The sequence below is a fragment of the Furipterus horrens genome, unplaced genomic scaffold (assembly GCF_987537825.1).
Source record: "Furipterus horrens unplaced genomic scaffold, mFurHor1.1.pri manual_scaffold_1, whole genome shotgun sequence".
Classification (NCBI taxonomy): domain Eukaryota; kingdom Metazoa; phylum Chordata; class Mammalia; order Chiroptera; family Furipteridae; genus Furipterus; species Furipterus horrens.
This window is the reverse complement of record NW_028327171.1, coordinates 202,414,890-202,442,199: the sequence shown is the minus strand read 5'-3', so window position 1 is coordinate 202,442,199 and position 27,310 is coordinate 202,414,890. Positions and strand designations below refer to the sequence as shown.

At 46.5% G+C, this 27,310-nt stretch overlaps 1 protein-coding gene across 1 annotated transcript in view; it reads right to left on the bottom strand.

Annotated features, from left to right (window-relative positions):
* SMARCAL1 (SNF2 related chromatin remodeling annealing helicase 1) overlaps positions 1-24,256 on the bottom strand; it is a 52,552-nt gene extending 28,296 nt beyond the window's left edge. Inside the window, exons 1-10 of the mRNA XM_090283516.1 lie at positions 23,924-24,256; positions 22,814-22,850; positions 21,531-22,415; positions 20,268-20,318; positions 17,068-17,274; positions 14,772-14,822; positions 10,136-10,322; positions 6,569-6,719; positions 4,788-4,946; positions 1,646-1,711 (exon numbers count right to left, since the gene is read on the bottom strand). Coding sequence (XP_090139642.1) covers positions 1,646-1,711; positions 4,788-4,946; positions 6,569-6,719; positions 10,136-10,322; positions 14,772-14,822; positions 17,068-17,274; positions 20,268-20,318; positions 21,531-22,356 — 1,698 coding nt within the window. The 5' untranslated portion in view covers positions 22,357-22,415; positions 22,814-22,850; positions 23,924-24,256. The remainder of the gene's footprint in view (positions 1-1,645; positions 1,712-4,787; positions 4,947-6,568; positions 6,720-10,135; positions 10,323-14,771; positions 14,823-17,067; positions 17,275-20,267; positions 20,319-21,530; positions 22,416-22,813; positions 22,851-23,923) is intronic.
* Positions 24,257-27,310: the final 3,054 nt, after the last annotated feature.

Here is a 27,310-nt window from a genome sequence, read left to right as displayed (position 1 = left end):
AAAGGCTCGGCTCCGAAGCACACATTTCAGAACCCAGTATGCAGTCCCGCGCGCCCGACCAGGCAATGGCCGAATGAACAAGACGCTGCTGAGCGGCTCTCCCGTTATTCCTTTAGTGATATAATCTATCCATTGCACAGTTCCTTTTGTCTAAACAATCGGGGGTACAGATTTTAGTTATATCTCTAATATGGGAACCACAGTGCCAACATCTATTAACATTTTTCAAAAGAGTACATATTAAAGCCTCCAGAAAGAAGGATCAGCAGCACTCTGGGAACATTTCATTTCAAAGCGTCCATACAGGGCTCTCATATTTATGGGTAATACGAGCGGAGGATGGAGGATTTTAAGTAAAGGACTTTTATTTTTAAGTGTGGAGCATATGGCATAACCCTGCCTTGGAAGGTGTATCATATTACTTGTTATGATCACGTAACTTGTTATTCCTAAAACAAAACCAAACTTGAAATGAGTAGACAAGTGCGCATGTCTTGTGGGGAGGCGGACCCGGGAAGCTAATTTTCAAACGCCAGTAAGTTGCGCCAACATCTAATGCAGTGGTTTTCCCTTGTTGAGGTAGAGCTTCAAGCTTCTTTTAGGCAATAAAAGCTGCAGTTTTAAAATGCTGGTGCAACACGAGGCACGAGACAATATGCAAGTAAATAATAACTAGCAACAGAGCACAGGACAAACACGCGCTTTTGTTTGCTCCGTGTACACAAAGATTTCCCTGACTTCCCCTCTGAGAGCCCTGCCTTGTTATGATAGAAAGAGCTACTTTTCCAACTTCACTATTTCTCCCCAATATTAAGAAAAAGCTCAGTATAAACGGATGGAAGGAAATTTGGGGCAGGGGTCTTCCCTCGGAATGGACACAAAGCATGGGTCTGGAGGGCCACGTGGATGAGACAGGAACTTGCTTGGCACACATCAATCAGTCAAAACAATCCTTTCATACACAGATTAGAAGCTACGACGCACCCCCGGCCCCCGAAACCCCCTCCCCTGCCCCCACCAAGCTCTGTGGCCAGGACTCCGTCAGCCAGCACCAACTCAGACCCTAGACCACCGCAGGACCGGATGGACGGCTGACCCTCCCGTAAACAACACAGCTCAGGGAGGCTCGAGGAGGGGGCACTGGCTTCCAGGGCACGCCTCAGCTCTGCCAGCGCTCCTTGCTGATACCCACCGGCCTGGCTCTGCATCCCTCTCTCGTCTCCCTCGGCTCCAGAGCACCACGAGAAGCCGTGCCCCACAGGGACTTAGAGGACAGGCAGTTTCTGCTGGGCCACTGAGGACACGCTGCTGGAGGCACCCCCTCGGCCTTGTCCAGGAGCCCGGAGGACCTGGGGTGCACTGCCCACCTGGCCTGGAACCGCCCACAGGTCTTCACCTTTGAGAGGCAGAGACAACCGCAGGACCACGAGCTCCTCAGCAGGATAGGAGGAGGAAAACACAATCTAGCACCACAACCCTAAGTAGAGATGCCCTAAGTTGACCCTAAGTTGCATCCACGGCCCACAGTCTTAAACTTGAACTTGCAGCCCCTGCTTTCCTTGGACTCCACACCAGCAGGGCAAACTACTGCAGATCTCAATGCCGAGTGGGCTCAGGTGCCAATTCCACCCTTGGCAGGACTCACCTTGAGGAGGGGCAAAGCTGCGCGACAGCGGGCAGTCCTAATGTTTTTGAGGAAGTGAGATTCATCCTGAAAAGAAAGAGTCATGTAGGTGAACAAGTCAAATCCTCGTGCACGGAAACAGAGCCCACGGTAAGCTGACCCTGGCATGGCATCGCGTCGAGGATTCTCCCTCAGCACCTTCTCACTCAGGGAGACAGCTGTGGGCCTGAGTAAGGACCCAGGCTCTGGTGAGTTTCTCCACTGCATTCTGGGCAAGTCACTTCCTCTCTTTAGGACAGCTTTCCCCTATAAAGTGGAGTCAGAGACTGCCCTGCCCTGCCCACTTTGCAGGCTATACTAGACAAATTGCCAGAGGCGGTTTCTGCTCTGTAAGACACACCTGACATCTGCCCGGCACTGAAGCAAAGTGTGCTGAAGACCTACTGTGTGCCCTGCACTGGGGCCCAGCCCTCGACCTCAGGGGCTTGCAACGCAGGAAGGATATCAGCTACACTGACAACTGGTCAGACGACGTTATACGTGATGTCACTAAAGCAGGTATGACAAAGAACTGTGGAAAGTTGGAGGAGGGAAGAAGACAGGATTTCTGCCCTCAAGGGACCAACTGCCATGCTTAGAATGTGGAGTTTAATTATTTATAGCTCTCTATTCTATGCATAAGCAACCCAGAAAATGTCATATTTTCTAAAGCTCAATGAGTAACTAATACAGTCTTAGTATTTAGGGGGAACATTTCTACTTTGGTACACATTCCAATTACTTGCTATGTGACTCTAAGCAACTACTTGACCTTTCTACAGTGCCAGTTTCTTCATCTGTCAAATGGGTATAATACCAGAACCTAATGTATTAGGTTGTCGTAAGTCTTAAATTGGCTAACATACATAAAAAGCCCTTAGCGCAGTCCTGCCACTTAATAAGCACTCAGTGGTATCAGTCGCCCTTGGACAGGGATTTCCAGGAAGATTCTGGCTGATGGCTAAAGAAGACCTATAAGTCCCCCCACCCCCTGGTTCTATTTCGGCTAGGAAGAATAATAAAAAAAAAAAAAAAGACCTCAAAAGCATAATGCAGGGGAATGTGAGATGAATCCCCAAATGTCACTGCATCTATTCCCAGAAACCTGGGGTATAACATTCCTGCTCCTCTCGGATGATGAACCTGCATGACAGCCAAGAAAAAGGGTTTTATAGAGAAAATAGCACGAAGTCCAGAGGATATGGAAGGGAATGGACCCTTTAACCAAAGGGTAACAGTGTACCACTATTAAAACGAACCACAGGAATAGCTTCATACACAAAGTGGTGACATCTGAGATGTGTAACATCCAGAACCACCACTTCATGCCTTCCTCCAGCAATTCTCTGGAGTAGGAAGAGGACAGGGATCTTCCTTAACTGAAGAACAAGCCATTAGTGGTCGTCAGTGGTTTGCTAAGTCATACGGCAGATGCAGTGTTGAGTCAGAAACAGAAACACAGGAATTCTAAAGCCAGACACAGTCCAGTGACTCTCCACTGTGCTAGCTCCATGCCTGTGGGCAAATTATGTAACCTCTCTGTCGGTTTTCATCAGCTGTTAAATGGGGACAGTGTCTGTCTAGGGGCCATTGGGAAGACCAGCGACTATATATCAAGTACCTGACGCAGGAACTCGCTTGAGAAATGAAGGCGTTATTCTTCCTACACATTGTAGCACCATCACCATCATCCTGGGGGACTTCTTTTAATGTTCTCATTTCACATGCAGGCTGACATTTTTCAAAGCCACACCTGAATTTGTGCCAAAGCAGAAATGGCTCCCCGAAAGATTTGTTACATTTTGGCTTTGAAAAAATATAAACATTTAAGTTTGCTTATGCTATGAACACAGTATGATTCTCATGTCCATATCATAACAAATCCTTCTCTGAGCTGCCGTGACACTTAGTTCACAAGTCCACGAAAGCACCAAAATGTGGTCTAATGATCTGGGCGGTGTCTGTCTGTCCTACTGACTGTCCTCCCTCCCCACCTAGGGTACAGCACTGTGCAGGGTGTGGAGCTGGTACTCAAATGCTGGTTGGACCAAGGGATGAATGCATCCCCCACCTACCCCCGCCCCCCCCCCCCCCCCAACAGCCAGCCCTGTGCTGGGAAACCCAAGGCACGAAGTCTCTACTACAATCCTGAGGCTCAAGATTGAGGCTCCACTTCTCTGGGAATCCTAAATGCTCTTTCCTTTCTCTCCTTCTGGATAAAATACACACCTCAACTTTAAGCATCAAGATTCGAGAAGCCACAGTCAGCATTCTATTTTTCCAAGAGGGAAAATACCACTGGCTTTTAAAATTCACACATTTGAATAAAGAACCTTTCATATCATCTGGAGGCACTGCGTTCAGCTGTTTTGCCAAAAGGAAAAACGTGGGCAAACTTGCATTGGCAATCATCCACCACAAGGCTTCACCCCTGGATGCTTGTTAGTGGTTCCCTGAACTGGGGTTGGGAACTGTACAAATGGGGCAGAGGTAGAAAAAACTGCACCCCTTTCAGAATTTTTGTTTGTCAGCCTTGTCATACAGTGAGCACTGACAGAGAGGCAGGTCCAGTCTGAGACAGAGAGAAGGAAAGTCAGACAGGAAAGGCGTGCCGTCATGTCTGGGAGCAGGGCTTCAGCAAAGCCATCTTTTCAAAAATGACTAGAATAAAAAGTGCTTTCCTGGGAGAGGAGGGAGTGTCTTTCCATCTGTTGGAAAAGTACTTATTAACTGTTTGTTTGAACAGTATGCCTGAACCATTCTGGTAAGAGGGCACCAGATGCAGTCTCACGGCAGCAGTTCCAGGAGCCCCCGGGCGGCCTGGGGTCCACTTGTGGGCTTCCACACAGGACCTCATGTTGGGGAGACAGGCTAGAAACCCTCAGCGCAGACCCAGTAAACTGCATTTTCCAAAAGTTCCCCCGGAAATTCTAATATGCAGCCAGGGCTGAGAACCGCTGAGAGAAATGGAATGTCAGGTCACCACAAAATGAAGACAATGATTTCTGTTCCTCTAGAGACCAAGTGAGGATCCATGAGGGTACTGACATGAAAGTTTTGGGGGCTTTTAGGGAGGAAGTTTCCACCGAGATAAAGTACTTCAAGATTTCAGCAAGTCACTTACAATGATGACAACTTTAAAAGGTTTTTTTATCTGCTTTTCCAACTTTCTTAGAAGGTCAAAACTGACAATATTGACCAAGCCAGCTGTCAGGCGGTCCTTGCCAGTCACCACGACATTGATATGGCCTGGGTCCAGAGATGGCAGCCACTGATGGAAGGCCTGGGGATGACAGGAGAGAGCAAACCCAAAATGAGGATCTGGCCCAGCAACTCCCAGCTGGGACCCCAGCCAACTCATCAACCGCACGCGCTCAGGGTGGGCCAATGTTAACGCTTCCTGAAAACCAGCTCCGTCTCTGTTCCTCCACGTCCTCCCACACTTGCTGTAACCCCGTCCCGACAAACGGCAACCATCTCTGTCTTCCTCTTAGCCCATCCATTTCCCCTTCCCTTTCCACTAACAGAATGCTTCCCTCCTTCACAGGCAAGGGTAGTCAGAGCAGTTACTTTGTGGAGTTCGGGACTTCATTTCTGGGCCCTCTAACTAGACGGCAAGCTTCTGCAGAGAAAGAATGTGACTCTTTTAAGATTCTATAAAGGAATTTTTAGCGCAGCTTGATACACTGAAGGCACTAAAGGTGATATTTTCTACAAAGCGCCTGCTCTCACCAGCAGTGTTGCCATCTCTAGCCAAAGCCAGCACCTAGGGTCAACAGAAGGCCACCAGGCACCCCGTCAGTGTCTGGGAGCTCTCCAGGCGTGCTTGGGCTGACACTATTCTAATACAGGGAATGCTGGTCCTTTCTCCAGTCTCATCTGACCATCTGACCCTTCCCTGGAACGTCGGAGGGTGCTGTGGGAATCTAACACACACAAAATAAATATGTGTTCAATTATTCATTTCTAGAGGTACTGGCAGAATTTGCACCGCGGGGACAGAAAAAGAGTGTGGTGCTGTTTCAATGCACAATTTTAAAGTTTTGTTTCCTCTTCAGCTGGAAGGGCACGTCTGGACACCAGGCTGAACGGCTGCAGGCAGAGCTGCCTCTTCCCCACGAGCGGCTCATCGGGGGCTTAGGAAGAAGCCACGGTGTGAGTAAGCCGACAGCCGCCACCGGCAGCACAAAGCTGAAAAAAGCTGCAGACGATGGGCTGGGGCTTCCTTCTTCATCAAGTCTGCTTAAACGGATTTTTATTCATTTCACAGAACCACTCTGATCTTGGGTTTATGACAGACAAAGCTCAAGGCTGACTGATAATAAAGCTGACTTCATGTCAGATTCTTTAGCTATAAAGGTACCCAGTAGATGGGGAACCTCCTGCCCTCACCACCTTCTGCAGAGTGCAAAATCCCAGAGCCGAGAAGACAGGAGCCGCAACTTCAAGGCTCTGCATGGCTCCTCATGAGCAGGAAGTGTGGAGCTCACCCTCTCTGAGATTCAGTTTCCTCATCTGTAAATGGGGAGAATACCCACTGTGCCTACTGCACGTGGCTACCATAAGATTATAAGAACTAAAGGAGGTCAAATATTTTGAAAATTAAGCGTGGTGCAGATGAAGGGTGCCATTAACAGGGGTGCAAGAGGTACTCAGGAAGTGCCTGCCGACGGAATGAGGTAAGTCTGAGCTCTGTGACTCCTTGGATTTCTCCTCTGGAGGTGTGATGGGTTCTACTTCAGAGACCCACGAGCCCAGTCTCAAGAGGCCATCTCTTCTCCACTCGCGCCTTCGGCTGAAACAGGATCTTTGAAGACCTCAGGCCCTATACCCATGCTGTTGGCTGAGGCCCCTAAGCCCGAGGAAAACCTCCCTTCCCAAGACCACGCCACAAAGGGACCTGACCTGCTCCCAGGTGAAGCGCACAGATGATGGCACCACCACCAGGAGCGGCCACTCCTTCCGGTAGGAGGCTGCAACACAGATGGCTTGGATGGTCTTCCCCAGGCCCATGTCGTCAGCAAGTAGCAGGCGGCCTCCTTTTGCGATGGCAAAACTGAAAGCAGACAAGGTAAGGATGGAGACACAGCACCTTTCCTGGGGGCAGGCACTCACCTGCCACCACGCCGCCATGTAAAGTAGGACGTACGGCTTGGTGTGGGCTCTGCGCCAGCCAGTGGGGGCCCTGTTCGTAAGAAGAGACCTGCTCCCCAAAGAGGGAAAAGCAGGAGTCAGTTAGGGGGAAGAAGGATAATAACTTAAAAAGGAGTCAAAATCAGGAAAACATGAATTGGTGGCCAACAGGTAGATAGAAGGTCTACAACATAATAGGGTCACAGAAGCCCAAGGAGGAAGTTTGCAAGAAGAGTCACCCTCAGCCCAATGTAAGTGGAAAGACAGTGGGAAACAGTTTCTAAGGAGGGGCCGAAAGGGGTGCACTTGTTCATGTGACAGAGATGCCCAGAAGCGGAGGAGAGAAATCAGAGATGAAGCCCAGAGAGGACGCTGTGTGCGTAAGGGCAGAGGGGAGGCGCCAGCGAAGACAAGAAGGTGCTGCAGAGGAGGGGGAGCGGGAGGGGGAGCAGGGTGTTTGTCTAGGAGGGAGCAGCAGCCTCCAGTACAACACCTCTTGCTAACAGTTTGTGAACAGGGTGTATTCCACTCTTTTGGAGCAAAACTGGCCTAAGCTGGAATCCCCACTCCACCACAGAGAGGCAAGTTAGTAACCTCCTTGTGCCTCAGCCATACATGGGAATAACAACAGGATCTACCCTAGAGACTGTTGGAAGGATTAATAAAGTTAATTAGTAAAGCACTTGAAACAGTGCTTGACAGCACCATAAGGGCCAGGACAATGTTCAAAAAGGAGAAAAGTAGTCGAGACACAAACAGTGGGAATGACTTGCTAGAGTCACCTGCTGACTCAGTGAAAAGCCAGTAGGATCCCTAGTGCCATGTGTCTGGTGTCCTGCTCCAAACACCAGTCGTCATTCACCTGATTCCTGAAAAACAGATCATTTGCCCAGAAACCTGATAATAAGCCAGACAACCAGCTATTTTTCTTTCCTTTCTTCTCACACAGTAAAGACAGAGAATATAACCCCTTCTAATCAGCAGCTGGTACGGCCGACAGGAATTCTAGGCTGCATGGGGCCTTTCTGAACCGCCCTCAAAGGCCAGCGTCCGACACAGGCCGAAAGCGGAGCAGCCGTTCTGTGGCTGGCATGAGGCCAGCACGCCCGGGCTCAGCGGTGCCTGCAGACAACGGGCATCCTGCCGCGGCACTTCCTTCCTGGGCATCGGCTCATCGCACTTCCTTGCCCTCCCAGCAGTCACCATGGCCCACCCAGTGAGAGGCACTGTCCCTTCTGGCATCCCCGGGGCAGTGGCTACCGCCCCTCTCTGAACAGGCCCAGCTTCTTGTCGGCACACCTACCTCAGTTTAATCTTCTAGACCATTTCCAGGATCAACCCATGACACAGACAGACAGAGGGAGGCAAATGAAAAGACTTATTTTTGCCTCACTTTCTGATTTACAAAACCGGTGGCCAGGGCTCACAGGGAGCACCGAAGCCGCAAACCCGCAGGCCCTGGGTTGCGGCCTCCACGGCACAACCATCGACAATGTCCACACGGCCATTGTCAAAGCAGAACGGACCCCTGAATTTCAGTCTTTCCTTCTTCCCTGCACCGAGGGAGCCCAGCTAAGGAACCAAGCAGCCAAGAAGGAGAACAAAGCAAAGCAAACACCTGGGCAGAAAGAGAAAGGATCACACAGCCGATGCTGTCCTCTGCAGAGCAGGTGGGCCCAGCAGAAAAACACTCACTCGGCATCAGAACACACGGACTTACGCCCGCTTCGCCCGTGCGAGCTGAGGGACTTTCGGCCACGCTGCCTTCCTGAGCCTCGACTCATGTGTCTCTCCAGAGACCGTGTGGTCATTTGAGGCAGCTCGTAGGTCTCTAAGGGATTTTGCTCCACAAGTTCAAGGGAATCTTACATACAGAAACAAAATTTGAAAAAATGGAATTCATGGTCCTCTTCCCTCAACACCAAACCCCTCCTCTTGACAGAATGAAAGTTAAAACCTGGATTTAATTAGAAAGTGGCGAAAGGAGGCTATTAGTACCATTAGCCCTTTCAGAGCCCTAGAGCTGGGGGCCACGCTGCCTGACGCACGCGGCGCCCCCAGGGGTGAGGAGGTTAAATGGCAAGGCCCCCCACGCACCACACGGGCTCAAGGACCTATTGGAGCCGCGAAGAACTTGATGCTCAACGCAGAGTGGGCAACGTTAATGAAGGAGCCAGAGAATGAAAAGAACAAAGGAAAAACCACCCTTAGACTGGGTAAAACAATGGCCCAAAGGACGTAACAACAGATGAGGAATGAAATGGCAAAGCATGCTACCCCTGAGCGATGGAGGTGAGGGAAAGGAAGATGAGGGGGTGGGTAGCTGGGGCGCTGGGCCTGCAGTAAGGTGTGATTCTGCCAAAACCACACCCAGGACAAAGTGTGTCTGAGACAGTAGCCAAGCTTTAACCAAAACGTCACCGTGGGCTGTATGCAGACAGCTGCCTGCATTTGTCAGGGCTACTGACAGTTTTGTTCCTCCCCTTGCATGGGACTCTTCTCCAACCACACTGCCTATTAACAGATCTGGCTTTCATATTTCCGGATGGACCATCAAGACCTCCCCCTCCCTCCCCTCAATCTCCTGTGTTTTCTCTACAAGGCAAGTTCAGAAAACCTGTCATTTTGCTTCTCCCAAAAACCTCTGGAAAAAAGGACATGTCAGGCCACAGATTTATCTTTATTCTTTCTATAATAAGCACACCCTGGCTTTCCTTTGGAAAACTACCACCTCCCACTCTCAGTCCAAGTAATTCGTGTGGGGCAGATCCTACCCTGTCACTGCAGGGCTGTGCCTATGACCCAGACTCACCAACAAGACTTCCAAGCTCCCCAGCCACAAGGACTAACCAGTTCCAGCGTCAGCATCAGAGCCCATGCATTTTGGGGTGGGACCCCTAGGAAAGAGGTGCTTTCGCTGGGTCACTGAGCTGATGGATGTGAGCCAGAAGCCCCTGGCAGTCCCAGGTGCCATACTTGAGGAGCGTCCAGCCAAGAATAAAGCAAACTAACAGGAAAGTGGGGTGAGAGAGGGACAGAGTCGTGATGAGATCTTTCCAGACCCTGGGTTTTCTACCACATGCACTTACTTAGAAGTCTTTTCTTCAACTAGTTTGAATTGGGGTTCTGCACACCTGCAAGGCAGAGTCTTGATAACTCACAGAATTTGAAATCAATGGTTATAATCAGGCTTTGGTAACAGCACACCTGGCTGCTCAATGCCTAAGTGCTTGTAGACGCCTGTGAAAGACGAGCTTTCATGAAAGAAGGAGCATCTGAACCCAGTTGGTGGGGAGTCACGAAATGCAAGTAAGAGCAAGAGGAAGATCCAGGACCTACTTGACTCCAGCTCTCTGAAAGGGCAGCAAATTAGACACAAGCTTGGGGTCCACTCTGGAGAGGTCTGCCTCAGGGACGTCTGCCGTGAGGCAAAGAGACGTCTTCTTCATCTGAGAAGCGAAAGCCAGGGTCAGTGTCTTGGGCAGAGGACTCAGCTGAACTTGTGGAAGACAGCGCACCCTTTCAACTAGAAAGAAGAACAGAGGCATATGAATTGGAGTGTTATGTCCAAGAGATCCAGGGAAAGAGAAGGGGCTTCAAAAAAGTAACTGGGGAGAAAATCAGGGGCTCACAGATGCATGCCAGAGAACAAAATCTCCCTCTCTATTCCTTAATTTCTGCAAATAAGAGGGTAATCGGTAATGCAAAACTGATTTTCTACACTACACAAACACTGGAAAGAACTATGAAGTGATTTTGTGACAGATTTTTTTAGCCTAATTTAAAAAATTATCTTAGTATTCCCATTCATATTCTTTAAAAAAAAAATCAGCCCAGAGAAAGCAAGACTTAGAATGAAAATATCTTGTCTTGTTTCCATTCTTCTTACATTGTATTTTGGTATCAATGTTTGAGAAGTCAGAGAACCCTGTCACCCGCTGTCTGGACAGAGGAGCTGTTAGGTGTTTCTGGAAAGATGGTAGTGCTCCTTACAAACATCAACAAAGGGCACAGGCCACCAACTGATAACAATGCAAGTGGCCCTGCACACTTTTGACCCTTTCCACAGCAGAAAGATGATCTCCCCTTGAGAAAGGTGAGTTTTACAGTAGTGACTTTAGTGGTGAAGCAGCTAGAAAATCCATTAGTCTGAAGGTGAACTGCTAGCGCCCTACCTAGCCTCTAAAGCAGTGTTGGCAAGTGAAAGCCTGTGGGGTAAACCGGCCTGTTTGTGCCAAGTTCTTCCGGAACACACTTGTGCCAATTTGTTTATGGGTTGTCATGGCTGCTTTTATGCTACAACCAGCAGAGTTGTGTAGCCGGAACAAAGACCCCACGGCCCACAAAACCTAAAATATTTACTATCTAGCCCTTTACACAAAAAGTTTACCAACCCCTGATAAGTTCAGAGTCTCAACTATTACTGAAAGTGACCATGACTCCGGCTTCTTTCCATTAAAGCTTCTCTTTAGGGGTCTTTGCTTTCCTTCCAAGTGTGAGGTCCCAGGTCTCCCTATAATGCATGGGGAAGTCTCTTCTTCTAGTCAGAAGCCATTAACCCAAGTGAGAAAAATAAATTACCTGAGATATACATGGAAATGAAAGCAAATTGATTTCATTGATCTTGCTCTTTGAAAGAATTTAGGCCTCATCTGATTTTAAAATTAAGAGGGAAAAGAACGTCTTCAATAGGGAAACAGAAAAGAATAAACCAGAGATATAAGTAAAACATACAATTGGGGGCGGAAGGGACAAGCTAAAAAATTACAAAGTTAAAGATGACAGATCTAGAGATCGCTGGTGGTAGAATTATCATTAAAGTACTAATCACAGCCTGCTGTCCTGTGGGTCGTAACTATCTAGATGTTCTTTCCTTGTAGCATTGTCCTTGTCCTTTGAAAAATCAAACTAGAAGAGTGACCATTGTTTACGGATCCTCAATTGCTCTTTATCCTTTACCTTTTCAGGGGCACCCTGGGAGAGTCATAGTAACCCGCCTTGGGGCGCACTGTCCTCAGGAATCCAGTATATTTCATTTCTACCCAATATTATTTGAAATTCAAAAGTTGTTAGTTCTCTATTCTATATAGTCATATTTTTCTTAAAATCTTCACAAGGTATTACAAAAATAATTTGCCACAACCACCAATTAGCTACCACTGCAAATACTGGTGTGAATTTGGAGGACTGAGCCATCTACTGTTACCTTAAATTGCTTTGTATATTCAATACATTTAAATCCATTTCTGTCCTTCACTGGATATATGTACCAGTTATTTCTGGAAACAGTTTGTAAGAGCAGAATAACCAGGATAAGAAATTAGGTAAGGTTGATGGCTTTAACATAAGAGATACTATCCATATTGATGCAGTAATACAAATTAAATCTGAGCATGCTGATTTCTGCACACTTCAGGAGACTGAGCACTCCATGTGCGTTCAGAAACCATTTTCATTTTAATCCTAGTGATCTTCAGAACTCAAATACCTGATGAAAACTAAGACATGGCTGATGATCCAGCTGGTGCGAAACGTGGTGCTTTGTAAGCATTATGTTCTTTCAGCCACTCAAGAGGAAAACATCAGCCTCCACTCTGTCTCCTACTAACTGTGATCTCCGAAACCCTGTGCTGCTGGTTGAGCCAACTGGGTGTGTTTCTGAGAAAGCCCCCATTTGCTGTCAACCACTGTGGCTGCTGTCCTTGCCCTGTGCTGGGAGATGTGACTGGAACATGTGGTCTGGCTTCATGAGTCATCGAGAAGTCGTTTCTGTGAAGCAGCTCTTTGGCAGACCGCTACACTGAGCCACCCAGCAGAGCTATGAATGTTTTCAAACAGCAGCTGACAAGACAAGATCATTGAGGGGGACGGAGGATCCTTCTGGACTGTGACAATCAGGAGAAACAAAAGGCCTAATGCCAATTTCACTGTGGGCAAAAGGCCTCAAGTCACTTAGAAAAGGGAAAGGAAAGCTCTTAAATTCAGCTAATCTGGAGAAGATAAGTATCACCACCTCAAGAGCATTCTTACATGCAGAAGGCCTTATTATCATTTTTAGTTAGTCTTACGAGTATGTGTTCACTAGCTCGGGGTCAGTAATCTTAATTTCACACAGAAGCAACCAGCCCCAGGGATGAGAAGAGGTGCAGATTCCCCAGCACACCATCTGCTAGTGGTGGAATCAGAGCTCAGGGCCTGCGAGACTCCACAGGGCCTTGTCTCCTCGGCCTCCTCGTTCAGTGGTCTGGCTTCTCATTTCCACGTGGGTCACACTACAAACTCCAGATGCCAATTTTAGTCTGACTCTGAGTTTATCACGACTCACAAAGCTCCCAATAAGGAAAACAATGGTCTCCTTTCTCTGGGTCTAAGCTTTTCCCAATCTATGAAATAGGAAGAATCAGTCTTAGCCTCCGCAAGACATTGTAATGACAAGATATCCTGTAAAAAAACAATCTGAACTCCGAATCTAGAATTCTTAACTCCAGATCCAGGGATTAATAACAAATGCAAATTTTATGTGTGGTCATTATGTGCATTTTTCTGAAGAATCGTTTTCATCAGATATTCCAGAGAGTTTATAGCCCACTAAAGGTTTGGAACCATTGTATAATGGCATGTGAGTCATGGTTTTCAACATTACATTCATCTGCTATTGCTCAAGTTTCCTGCTTTTTGTCATTCCCTGAAAGTCAAGCCTTTACAGCTAGCATATTTATATGTGTTTCTGTGGTTGAAAGACAAAGGGGTGAGAGAGAAAAACTCCTATTGCTCATCAAAAATTCAGCTTTGTCCAGAGTTTGCTCTTTGGAATCACAAGTTCCAAATAGCAGCAGCCATGGCCTCAGATCCTTTCTGCTTCAGCTGGTGTGCCCTGATACTAAGTATCTCAGCGGATTCAAACTTAACCTTGAGGTTGCAGCAAGTCTTTCTTTCCTCAAGGAATCAAAAGTGCTTCTCTTTATTTAATTTCTGGCAGGAGGGCACATATGGATTAAAGACACCCCCCTCCTTTTTTTTTACTTAAAGGACAAACGGGACCCAGAATGTTGAATTATCTACCTGATGTCCCATATAAGTTACATAAGGAGGAGACAAAGGGAAGAAACCCTGCTTTTTGCTCTTCCACACAGCCTTAGCCTGGTGGGCGAGATAGCCAATGTCTCAGCGCTCCCTGGGCTGGATCATGTCCCTCCTGGCCTGACCAGTACAAACACTGGCTGGGAGGCCCAACAAGTCATCAGGGAGTCAAGCAGGAGGAATGGTTATGCCAGCTGCAGGCCCACTGCAGAACTGTGACAGCTCGGAAGATGGGTGACAGACTGACATGCAGGACAGGCTGAGATAAGACCATGTGCCCCTTTCTCGGGCATATTAGAATGTATTGCCCCACTCAAGCAGGGAAGAGAAGAAAAACAACAAGTCCAAACTGGCTTCTCCTTGTAGTTATATCTGTACACATACTCCTTCCCTTGGTCCGTCTCCAAAGTGCTCATTAAACGCTTAGCCGCCCTGGCCTAGGCTTCCGTCTCTGGCAGAACTCAGCCCATTCCAAAGCCGGGTACCACTGAGACTCTCCAAGCTTCCCTGATCATCTGGTTCTACAGGTATTCTGAGAGCCTGTCCTCAGAGGGAGCTACAGTAGCTTCCATCTAAGCTAAGCAATCCTAGCTCACTGCTGATCCCCATACTTCTCTGATGGGTGGGAGGTTTCCTGGCCTTAGGAATCTGCCTAGCAGGGCCTCACCCTGACGGCAAAGAGACCTGTGTTTGCTTGGGCTCGTGTTAAGTCACCATCTCAACAGATGGGGACGGGGCTGCCAAGAACACATCCACCTTTATCTGTCCTGTACACAGCACGTGACATCATCACAGTAGGAGGAAGATGAGACTCCTTTAAAATATATTAAATTTAAGGCAGACAATTAAAGCCTAATAATAGCATGATATAAAACAAACAAGGTGGGCATCTCACTGAGTTCATTGTGCTCTTCCAAGAGAAAGTTCCACTTCCTGGTCTTGGCATCTGCAACGAGAAGACACAAATAAGCCAACGTGACATCCTGCCCTCTACTACGTCTTCACACGGACTCACTCCCTAGTTTCATAAACCTGCAGTGAGCTCAAGGAGCAGCTGCCCTGTGCTGCGCAGTACGGGGGATGCAGAGTGAACAGAGAGTACCTGCCTGTGAGGCTTCTGCAAGTTAGGACAAGCACTCATGGTGACAATACTGCATTGTAAGGCTGGTGACAAAATGTGCTCTGGAGATGCGTGCCTGGGGTGGCCCAGCAGGTCAGAAAGGCCCTGAATTTCCAAGACAGGGGATAATAATTGTAGCTTACACTTACTCAGTGCTTATTTTGAGCCAGGCACAGTGCCGTGAGGTTCACACTGTCTCCCCTGCTCCTCACTGTGCTCTAAGCTGAGCACTATTTTTAGCTCCATTTTATATGTCGGGAAACAAGTTGTGCACGATCAGAGGGGTCACACGGCTTGTGTTCAATGCCCAGTTCTGCCACTTCCTAGCTGTGTGACCTAGCTGTGTGGGCAAGTCACATAACTTCTCTGTGCCTCAGTTCTCACATCTGAAAAATGAGGATACTACAGCCCCTGCCTCACCGGGTTCCTGTAAGGATTACCTTAAATTTAAATGTTTATCAACGTGTTCCTAGCAAACAATGAGCACTAAAAAAAAAGCAACTATAAATTATTATTGTTATTATTTTGCCATCTGCTGATCAGCATCATGCAGCATAAAATACACACAGTATTAACTAAGAAGGGTGAACCTCTCACTACCCAACACTGGGTAATTACTTGAGAGAGGTTTCCCTACCATCTGCCTTATGAGAAGACCAAGAAACCTTCAACTTGATAAATGCATCCTGGACAGCAAAAATGATGGCTTCTCCATGTGGCCTCCGAGAAAGCAAGGAGGTCTGGGGAAAGCACCACAGGTGCAGCGAGCCCGACTCGGGAAGAAGACAAGGCAGCCTCAGTGGGCTCTCACCGAGCCCAAAAGCTGGCAGACGCCACCGGCTGTGGGAGCCTTCCTGACGGCGGCCCAGCAGCAAAGGGGAACATATAGACAGAAGGCATGAAAAAAAATCCAACTGCGGTTTTTGGATGTGTGGGTGTGGGCAGGACTGTGTGTCAATATTTTAGCTGTTCCTAGTTCCAAAATAGCACACTATGTGAGGAATGTAATTTCAAAGGTCATGCTTTTCATAAGACACAAGTCAAGTGTTAAGGGTCACCCCAAGTTGAAGCCAAACATCTTATGGGGGCAGGAGAGGCTAAGAACTCTGGCGCTTGTGTGAGCAGCTCATCCCAGGCCTCAGGCTGGGCCCAGCACATCTCACCCAGACGTGCTCACCAGCCAGATCTCACCAGTTACAACAGCCTGCATCGCTCTCTGCCTGAAAGAGCCCCGGACCTGGATGAAAGCTCACCGAGCACGTGATTCCACAGAGGGTTCTTCCCAGACCATGAAAACTCAAAGGCAAGAGGTCTCAAGAGCCTGCTTTCTACTTGCCTAGGGAAAGGCTAAATAGCCATTTCAAGAGCGGGAATATTAATCCATAAAAACCACACTGTAACACAATATGGCCCAAGCTAAGGATAAAACCCAGGAGTGCAGAATTCTAAAGCTGACTTCTGCCCCTTATTCTCACGGGGCAGCTTCAGAAGAACCTCACGAAAAATAAAGCAAAACTGCTCAGCTTGGCCAGTGGTTGTCAATCCTGGCTGATTTTTAGACTCTTCTGGAACCTAAAACCAATGAATTTAGTATCTCTGGGTGGGACGCAGGCATCAGCATTTACTTGGGGGCAGGATCCAACAACTGTGTTTTACCAAGCCTTCCAGGTGGTTCTATGCACACTCAAGTTTGAGAACTACTGCCTTAGTCTGCAGAAAGGCACTTATTTTTATGGTAACCATTTGTTTTTCAAGCTCTGTTATGGACGAAATATAAACAGGTAGGTTTAAATGGCTGAAGCAGGAATTTATCTGCTTCTACCAAGAAAACACTGACCAGGTGACTGCGGAAAATTGTGGGGTCTTCTCTTTGGGAGGCGTTTGAGGCCAAAACAGGCCCACTGTGTGTTCACTCTGAACAACTTAGGCATCACCTTTATATAATAAGAGGCACAGATCAGGAAGGCTCTACCGACAAAGTTATTTTTGAGAGTTCAAAGAGAGAGAAAAACACCCTACTCTGAGATCACAGACCAGAGTGCATTCTGTGACTCAGAGGCCAATTACTTGCCATAATTTCTGGAATCCATCTGTTGAAACACTGCAATCAGCTTTGGAGAATAGCCGATGTCTACCTCGAAGCGGGCCCGGGAGATGAGCAGACACTGCCCTTTGACAAACGCAAGAGAAGAAGCTGAAGGCAGGCTGGGCTGAGCCATGCTGCTGGTCCCTTCTAGCGGCTGCAGGGTGACCGTGGAGAGGTGCTGGACTGCTTTCACTGCCGAAGGAGATGAGAAGGACAGATGTGACAAGGTGGTCCTTGGATGCTCAGGCAGGCAAATGTGCAGAGCAGGGACAGGTCAAGGGAACAGCATGTGGCAGGTAAGCGAGTAAAGGCGCGGCTGGCCTGGGAAGCTTTGTAAGTGCGCTGCAATTGAGGCTTTGGAAATTTCAGTATTTATTGAACATAACTCTTCTGCTCCTTAAGTTTTCAAATTAGAGCACTTAGAAGTTGGAAATTAACAGAGGGAAGAGGGATCTCACCAGAATGAGCAAGTTTATTAGATATTTCTGTTGCTGAAGTCAACACACCAGAAATCGCCCACTTAACCCGACTTTGCTTAGAGAACAAGGGAGAGAGAGAGAGAGACAAAGGCCTGTCATCCACAGAGAAGTTTTGAGCCTTATTTTATCTATTACTGATGTACGTTATAAATGAATAGATTTGACTACTTAAAACTAAACTTTCAGAAAACACGAACTAAGTTGAAAGGTAAAACTATTGTGTAAAGATACTTGCAAGAAAGATAAAACAGAGCTCACACTCTAAAAGAACACCAAGACCACAAAAGATAGAGATGTAACCAATTGAAAAGGGGGGGGGGATGACTAATACACATATGAAAAAATGTTCAATTTTACAAATAATCAGAGAAATAAGAAGCCATTTTTTACTTACTAAACTTGCAAAATTATAAAAAAAAAAAAAAAAAAAAAAAAAGGATATCTGCATTGCCAGTTGGGAATAAAACCCTTTGAAAAACAAAACAAATGATTCAACGTCTAGGAATCTTTCCCAAATACAAAAATTTATGGAAAAGGTGTTTCCTATAGCTGTAATACTGAAAAAACTGGGAACAAATTAAAACAGACAAAAAGTAAATCATTTAAGCAATTTATGACACATTCACACAATGGAATATCATATAACCAATCATTTTTGGAAGAAATTTTCGAAAAGACAAAAATACCAAAAGAATATTAAGTTCAACAGTATAATTTTGGGGGGAAGTTAAAGTGGTCCAATAATAGGCACCCACATTTTCATCATTCATAATTAACTGTTAACATGTGTGAACACTAAGCGAAAAATGCAAGATAAAAAGTACATTACATATATAAATATTTGCGTATTTTAATGGTGTAAAAAGTGCTAAAGGAACAAAACCAAAATGTTAATGGTGGCTAACTGAGTGAGGAGTTTATGGAGATAGTATATTGTCTGTGCACGTTGATATACTTTTTCATATATTCTATGATGAGTGTGTGGTAGGGTTAAAAAGGCAAAATCCAGAGGTACACCCAAGCAAAATGACAGAAAGACTGACAGAGACAGCTTTTATGTTACATCAATGAAAAATATAATCTACTAAGAAGACACAACAATCATGAACCTATCTGAAAATTTAAAAATAAGAATGCACAAATCCACGATCATTGCAGGAGTGTTCAGGGAATATCTTGGTTAATAGCAGATCAAGTGTGCAAAACACTGGTAATGACAAAGAGGATCTAAACAACTCGTAACCGGTAAAATTCATCTAAAAGCTATGTGAGCCCTGATGGTGTGGCTCAGCTGGTTGGCCGTCATCCCGCAAAGCGTAAGGTCGCTGGTTAAGTTCCCAGTCAGGGCACATGCCTGGGTTGCAGGTTCAGTCAGGAAGCATATGAGAGTCAACCAATCAATGCTTTTCTCCCTTTTTCTCCCTCCCTTCCCCTCTCCCTAAAAAGAAATAAATAAAATCTCTAAAAAATTAAAATAAAATAAAAATAAAAGCTATGTACAGACTTTTGTACCCATTAAACGGTTTTCAAAAATATTTAAAGTATTACAAAAGCAACCATGCCACAGAGAAACCCTAAATGAACGTGCAAACACAGAAGTTGTTCAGGTCACCATACATTTTGGTCAGAGAACAGGGGTTATATAAATAATAAAACAAACAAAATCATGACAGTGGAAATCACTGGTTTAATCTGAGCCACTATGAGAACACTAGGTGTTAAGACCTGTGACCTTAACTCAGGGCACTGGCTCTCCGCCTCCTAACACCTAACAAATGGATTAAAATAATAGTCAAAATGAGCCCTCCAAAAAGGTCATCAGCTGCTACCAAAGAAAAGCGGAAGAAGTCAAGGGGAGAAATAGAAACCTCCGCAGGAAGCTGTCCCATCACTGCCCAGAAACTGTATTGGAGACACCAGCGAATTCTACTCCTGGCCCCAAGTCTGTAGAGGAGTGATCTCTCCAAGCATCTTCAACTTTCTCCTTTTGAACTGGGGGAAGGGAGAGGAGAGAGGGGATAGAAATGGCTGCAGGGAGATGTGAGGACACCCAGGGCAGAGGAATGGATTTCAAGCACCAGGAGACGGTGGCAAAAACCTTAGAGTAGGGAGAGTCAGCACAAATCTCAGAAGTGGTGCATGCACCCAGGGACCACAGCAACGACCTGACTTGGCCTCCCCAGACCTGGCCTTGGCTGGAGCCTTCCTGGGCAATGCCCCTCCCAGCACTCTCAAGTTAACTATGAAGATTTGGGTTGTTTGCGGAATTGTCAACCTTCCTGGGAGCAGGGGTTGGCATAGCTACTTGCCATGGCTAGAGCCAGCAATCCAGGGGGAACACTCAGCCTGAAGTCAGACTGTCTGGGTTTGAATCCCAGTTGTACAACTTATTGGCTGTGTGACCCTATGTTAGTTACATACCCTCTCTGGGCCTCAGTTGTCCCATCTGTAAAATGGCTGTTATAAGGAATAAGAATTAGGATATGTAAGGGGCTCAGAACAGCCTGGAACACAGCAGCATCCATTTAATGCTAGCTTTTGTTAAAATACCAGTGACTATCACCCAAGGAGCTGCCTTTCCAGGTTGGTCACTGTGAGAAGGAAGAAGAGCATTGGGATAGTGCCGTGAAAGCATCTGAATCACGAGCCAGAGAACCTTTCAATGCCAGTATTTCCTGCATGAGGGGTGATGACACACCTACTTACTTAAGGCACTGTAGTCGTCCAGGCTGAAGTTCCACGTCTTGGTGTCAGGATCTGAAACGAAACACAAATACTTGGTCTGTTCACACACAGCGAGAAAGATGACTGTTGTTATAATTTGTACTTGGACCTTCATTAAAAAGCTTCTTTAGCTCTCCCTCTCACTTGCTCTCTCGTGTGCTCCCTCTACGTGGCTTGGTGAAGGGGTCTCCAGGCTGCTTTAAGAGGCTCTCGCCATGCAGTTTTGAGGAGAGGAGATCCATGCGATTTGCAGGAAGAAGGCAGTTTGCAAGGAGGCTGAGATTCCAGGCGGTTCTGCATTGAGAGCTGGAGGGCACCACAGCACAGAAAGGACCTCCCCAATCAGAATAGTGATTGGCAGCTGCTGGTAAAGCTGAACTGTGTTTGGAAAGTAGGGAAACGGTTTCTCTAACTTTTCTAAAGCTAGCCTGGTTTGGTAGGGGGGAGGCAAGGATACGTGTTTATGGGTGTTTCAAAGAACATAAGACTTAACAACAGAAACCCACAAATAACTAAATCTATGTAACTGTTAAATAAACAATTCTTTTTCTTTTCACTAAAAAAAAAAAAAAAGCTTCTTTAATAAATGAATAAATGAATGAATGCTAAGTTCAAAACAGTTGGTGAACAAGCCCCCACTGATATACAAAATCCTTGTAGAGGACGAAGAGTACATATAAATAAGAATAATGCTTTTTATTCCACGTTGAGAAATTCAAGTCAGGCACTGGGATGTCATGGGCCTCACCTCAGCGAGCCAAGGGCAAAGGTAGGACCATGCGTAGTCCTGTGAAGCTCAGGTATGAGGAGTGAGCCGAGGCATGGCAGAGCTAGGCAGATCCCGGCTCTGCCCTTCAGACAAACCCACCTGAGCATTTACTTCACCTTGCCGAGCAAGTTCCATTGCCTTTAGAATAACATCTAGTTATTTCAAAAAACTGTTGCTTGGCTTAAGTGCTTCAGTGCATATAAAGCACCTGGCAGAGGAGCTGGCCTCTCAGTAAACACTTATTCATTCTCCATATGGCCATGTGGCAGCCCCCAATTTTGGCAGCTGTTTGAAGGAACGTCTATGACAAAAAAAAAAACATGAGCTAAAATAGAAAAACTTTAACAACTGGATGGACAGAATGTGCCAATGCACTCTCTTCATATTTATGAGAAACTGCTAGAGTAAAAGAGACTCTAAAATAGAAAAAAAAATAAAAAAGATCTGAAGAACTAGACTAAATGAAGACTCATTACCGAATCTTCTGCTGGGCAGACGCTTGAACACAGCAACAAGCTCCACATTGTACCCAATCTTCACCTGGAAACGGTCTCCATGCCTTACACACGTTCCCTCCTGGCAGCGTACTGCTTTGTGGGGTGAAGCCCCTGATTTCTGTCGGAGTTTTCCTTTTGTCCTGGACATCACACTCCCTGAGCCACAGTGGACGTCAGAAACGTCCTGCCCTGAGGTGGAGGGTCTGGCTGCCGTGGCCTCTAATTCAGGACCCCTGGGAAGCTGTTCAGAGGAAGAAACTGGAATATCCTGGGAACTCTTTGCTTCGGACAAAGGCTTATGAGTCATGTTAACAACAGGTGTTGATTTGGTTCCATGTGAAACCTGAGGATGACCTTGACCTAACTCATAACCCAAGAGCTGCTGGTTGGAAGTCTCTGGAGGACTTTGTGCCAAAGGAGGGGAGATCCCAGTGAGAGTCATTTGACTTGGTGGGCTGTGGTGTGGGTAGGCTGTGGGCATTTCTTCTGGCCTCTTCCATGTCCCCTTTGCCTGCTCAAAAGTGCTGAGATGAAAACTGTGGGGATTATGAGGTCTTTGGTCGCCAGGAGATGAATTACTGGTTTTTTGTTGATTGAAAATGACACCATGGCTCACTGGCTTAGAAGAGTCTCTGGGGAGATGGCAAGAAGGACCTGGCTTGGACTGGGAAGGACAGGCCACAGTGCAGGAGCCCGAGCCTACACTCTGATGCTGTTCTGCTAATTTTTCAGCTCTACGGGCCAGAGCCTTTTGTCGATTCTGCTCAATCTTTTTCTTCTGCTCCTCTGTAAGAGGCAAGGACATTTTAACAGGAAAAATGCTTATGCAGGAACGTCAATCTTTAATCAGAAACGTGGCAAAAGCTGAGAAAAAAAAATTGAAATAAACATGAAATATATTTATCACATGTCCACCTTGATTTTAACAAGCTTTTATACCAGGAAATGCACAAGGAGCACAGCAAAGGATATATTAAAGTTTCTTTTATAATTAAAAAACCACACACATACACACAGGAATACTAGGTAGCAGAAACTAGAACAATGATCCCAACAAAAGAGCAAAAGAACAAAATCAAATCCAAAGCTGAAGAGGTATTCCCGCTGCAATATTTTTATCCCTCTCATCCCCCAGCCAGCATGAGTTATCAGATCCCAAGGAAGTTATGCAGTGCCACTTAAATCTACCAGATAATGAAAAGAACGTTTCAAACTAGAAAGGATAACGGATTAGACTAACACAGACCAAAACAACTACATACCATGGTGTGCCACTTGCTAACATAGACTCTTTCCAACCTGGAAGAAAGAAAAAAGCATTAGCCTCACGCAGACTGCACACTAAATTCACCCTTCGAATTCCATCTTCTTAGGATTCTTGGCAAATCAATCTGCAGGTGGCCAGATGCAGGCCACACAGTAGTTGGCCTCAGTGCCTCCTTTCCAAAATGCACCACCTCAGAGCAACCCAGTTACTCTTTTGAAAAAACAAGGGGAAAAAACAAAGTAACGCATACTCACTGTACACATTCAGATGTACATAAAAATGTAAAGAGTAAAATTAGCCTGTAATTTCATCATCCATCAATAACTACTGTTCATTGTTAAGAGTACAGCATAGTTGTGATATTTTTTCTATCCATAACCATAGACACATGCCACACATGTGTGGGAAATATGTTTATTACAAAATAGGGTCATTACATACATTTCGTTTTGTACCCTGGTTATGTTTTTTAATTAACTTACTCAAGTCACTTCAAGTCATTTTTCTATGAACCGAGCCACTTTTACAATATTCTGCAACCAGGGAGCCCGACACCAATTTTTCTTGTTTGGTTCCGTCTAAATAGCCCCTACCTAATGTAATGGCATGTAATGCTTATAATGACCAATCCAGTGGTCCTGTTTCGGCCTCTAAGGGTTGAAAGGTTTCCTTCCTGCTGGGATTCCCTTTGGCCAGAACTTCAAACAGCATCCATCCTCTGAGACCTTCCACCTCCACCCACCAACAGTGAGGAAAGGGCTGGGAAAGGCTTCGCTTCCGGACACAGCTGAAGCCCCCAGGGTCCCTGGGAAACTCGCCAACACTCCCGACTAACTTGCCAACTAGGGCTGTCCTGCAGCATCGCACTTTCCACTTCCAAGGCTCGGGGCGCCAACTGCTTCCATGAGCAAGGGGTGGCAAAGCCACGGGGTGAAGTCCTGCTATCAGCCCCAACTCATAAAACGACCACACCATATGGACGCCCCTCTTCCTCTCCAAGCTGGGATATTCTAAAATTCTAATTTGGGGGCGCACCTCACTCCCGTCTGTTGGTAAAGAAGAGGCACGCCCCATTTCCACCTCTACTAACTCCAGTTGGACTCACCCTTCCCCTTGGACCACTCCCTGCTCGAAGCTGGCACTTGGTCTCATCCGCCGACGCAGCCTTCTTCCCAGTCCGCTTTCTCACCGGGTAAGGCCTATTAAGCCAGACACGTTCATGGCGGACGCCGCGCCCAGGCGCGTCTGCAAACGCCTCCAGCGCCGGATTACGGTTCCGAATGGGCGGTTAAGACCCGGCATTCGAGCTCTACCAGTTCGCGCGCCTTGTTGCAGGGCCTGGGCCTGAAGGAGGTAGGGTGCTTAGTATATATCCCAGAGGGCAACCGGGCACAGCTACGCTTCAGAAAGTGGGAGTGATGAGCCCCTCGATACCTGAGCGGTGCTGCAGGGTGTTCTGGGATTTGTAGTTTAGGCCGAGAGCCTGGAGAGAATTAAGAGAGAAGCAACGTCCTGAGAGAGGTGGGACTGGAGTGGTGCACTCTGGGAGTTGTAGTCATCGGTTTCTCCAAAGGTTCAGGCAAGCACGGGATCGTGAAAACCTGGGACGTTGAGGTTTCCAAAACTGGAGTGTAGCTGTCCGAACAGTCTCCAAAGGGCTGTCAGTGTCTCCAGAGGGCATCCCGAACGGAACTGTTTGGTAGCTCTTAATAAAAAATAATCCTCTGAGGCATTCTTCCTGGTATTGATAACCTCGCAATTTAAGCTCCACCCACTATCCATATCCAGACTAAAGGAGAATTAGCATCATCATCATCGCCGTCATTATGAGGCACTGTGCTGAGCTTTAATGTGAATTAATTCATATAAGCCTCCTCATAAGCTTATGGAACACATATTCGTACCTACATTTTACAAATGAGAAAACTGAGGCAGCTGTTCGCAACTTTTTCAAGGCCTTGAGGAGATTTGTGATTATGATTCTGAAGCCCCCCGCCCCCCGCTCTTGAGAGAAAATTAAACTGAAGCTGTCGGAGTCAGTTTCCCCCATTTCTGAGCACCAGTATCCTTTTCCTTACACAATCAACTCCACTTTACATATTCGTGGTGAATATAATATTCTCTTATCAGTATTCACATGAATGTTGCTATTCTGTTTTCAAACATCACTCATGTTAAAGAGGAAGATCTTACGAATTTTGAGAAATGGGCAAGACAAAAGCACAGCAATGTAAATAGTTTGAGCCATTAAAATTTTTTTGTACCTATAAGTGCATGTAAACTCGTAGAAAAAGGAAATTCAAAAATCCATCAAACTTCAGGACCAGGAGCAGGATGAAATACTCTTCTGCTTTTTAATCTATATTTTTCTGAGTACCTTGAATTTTCTTAAAGTAACCATATAGATCTTGTGTGAATTTTGAAACAGTAAATTCGTTGCTAAGAGGGCATGTGGATGAGTAGACTGGATCCTAGAATTCCTATAGATTCATGGATCTTATCCCCCAAATTCCAGTTGGGTAGGTCTGAAATTGGACTTCTCAGAGATGTGACTATCTTCCCAGCAATAACATTCTAAAAGTCTAAGTATGGGAAATTAAAATAAGAACTCAGTTAAAAAGTCATCTTCAGAGAGTAAACAAATTAGATACCACTTAATATTCATCACTGCTTTGTCAATAGCATACTTTATTGAGGTCTTACGGTATGCAAGGCTTTAAAAAAAATTCCTATATTTCTGAAGTTCTTGAGGCAACTTACAGTGAAAGTTCATTCATTAAAAGATTTATGCCCTGGCCGGGTAGCCCAGTTCGTTAGAGTGTCTTCCAGATATGCCAAGGTTGTGGGTTCGTCGCTAGTCAGGCCACATACAAGAAACAGCCAATGAATGCATAAATAAGTGGAACAACAAATCAATGTCTTTCTCTTCTCTCTCTGACTCTCTCTCTCTCTCTCTCTCTCTCTCTGTCTCTCTCAATAAATAAAATTTTTTTAAAAAGATTTAAAGGACTGGAGGAAAGTGCAGGAACCAAGGCGTGAAGGGAGAGGAGAAGATAGTTGGAGCAGGTGAGCTCCAATTTAACTCAGAGCTTCCTAGTAGCTAAAACAAAAAAGTAAAAAGCTCAGGCAAGGCCTTCAAATAAGCACCACACAGGTGAAGCTCCCAAACATAGGTCAGCTAGGCAGTGCCAAAATGGTTTGAAGCATCGTCACCTGCTTGCCTCTGAAACACAAAAAAAGGACAATGTGATGAGTGTTTTGTAAAGTTAAATTTTTTAAATGATTTATAAAATTTATGTAAATTATAACTATATCATTATATACCTCTTCAGGGGAAAGGCTAAGGGAGTAAACCCCGACAGAAAATCCGGAGCCGGAGTCCCTAAGGCGGTTTGACATTGTAGTCAACACCGGCAACTCCTGCGGCGCACCTGAAGCCAAGCTGTATTGACTTTGTCTTTCCCTTGGACCCTTCAGCTGCGAAGAGAGGGGGGGTCTGCTGCATGGGCAACAGCAGACCCTCCATATCACCCTGCCCAGGCTCTGTAGCTTCAGTTTCACTGGAGAGGACACTCCAGCGTCATCGCAAGATGTCGACTCAACACGGGAGGAGACAGATACCGGTTATAAGCTCATCCAATTGGCGAAGGAAACGAGCGCCAGGGGTCTCCTCTGACGATGGGAGAGGTCATCGCACCTCACTGGACAGCTACCGCCCGCCTCAAGCTGGGCAGCCCCAGCCAATTAGGTGCCGTCTCGCCATGGCTCGCCTGCCCCACTGGGTGCGTGGGGATCAGAGAGGCGCCTCTCGAAAAGTGGGCCACAAAACACCCGCACCAGTTAATTCCAAGCAAACAACAAGAAAGAAGCCTCCGGCTCTTCGCCTCGCTAGCTGGAACATCAGGACCATGTGCCCCGGACTTACTGCAGACCTTCCGTGGATCAAGGGTGCCAGGAAAACCGCTGTCATCGATAGGGAACTGGCACGACTAAACATCGACATTGCGGCTCTACAGGAGACCCGGTTGGCCGACAACGGAACTATCAGAGAAACCAACTACACCTTCTACTGGCAAGGGAAGTCTCCGGACCAACCAAGACAGCACGGTGTTGGGTTTGCTGTGAAGAACACGCTTGTTAACTCCATAGAGCCACCCACAGGAGGCACAGAGAGATTACTTACCCTCCGATTGTCAACAACTTTCGGCCCAGTCAGCATTCTTAGCGCGTACGCCCCAACCCTCTGCGCCACCATCGAAGAGAAAGAACAGTTCTACCATGCACTGGACGAAGCGTTATCCAAGATCCCCAGAAGTAACGCTCTCTATCTCCTTGGAGACTTCAACGCAAGAGTAGGAGCCGACCACATGGCCTGGCCCACCTGCCTTGGAAACTTTGGGAGAGGAAAGATCAATGAGAATGGTCAGCGACTGCTTGAGCTTTTGTGTCACCACGGCCTGTGCGTGACAAACACATTCTTCAAGTGCAAAGA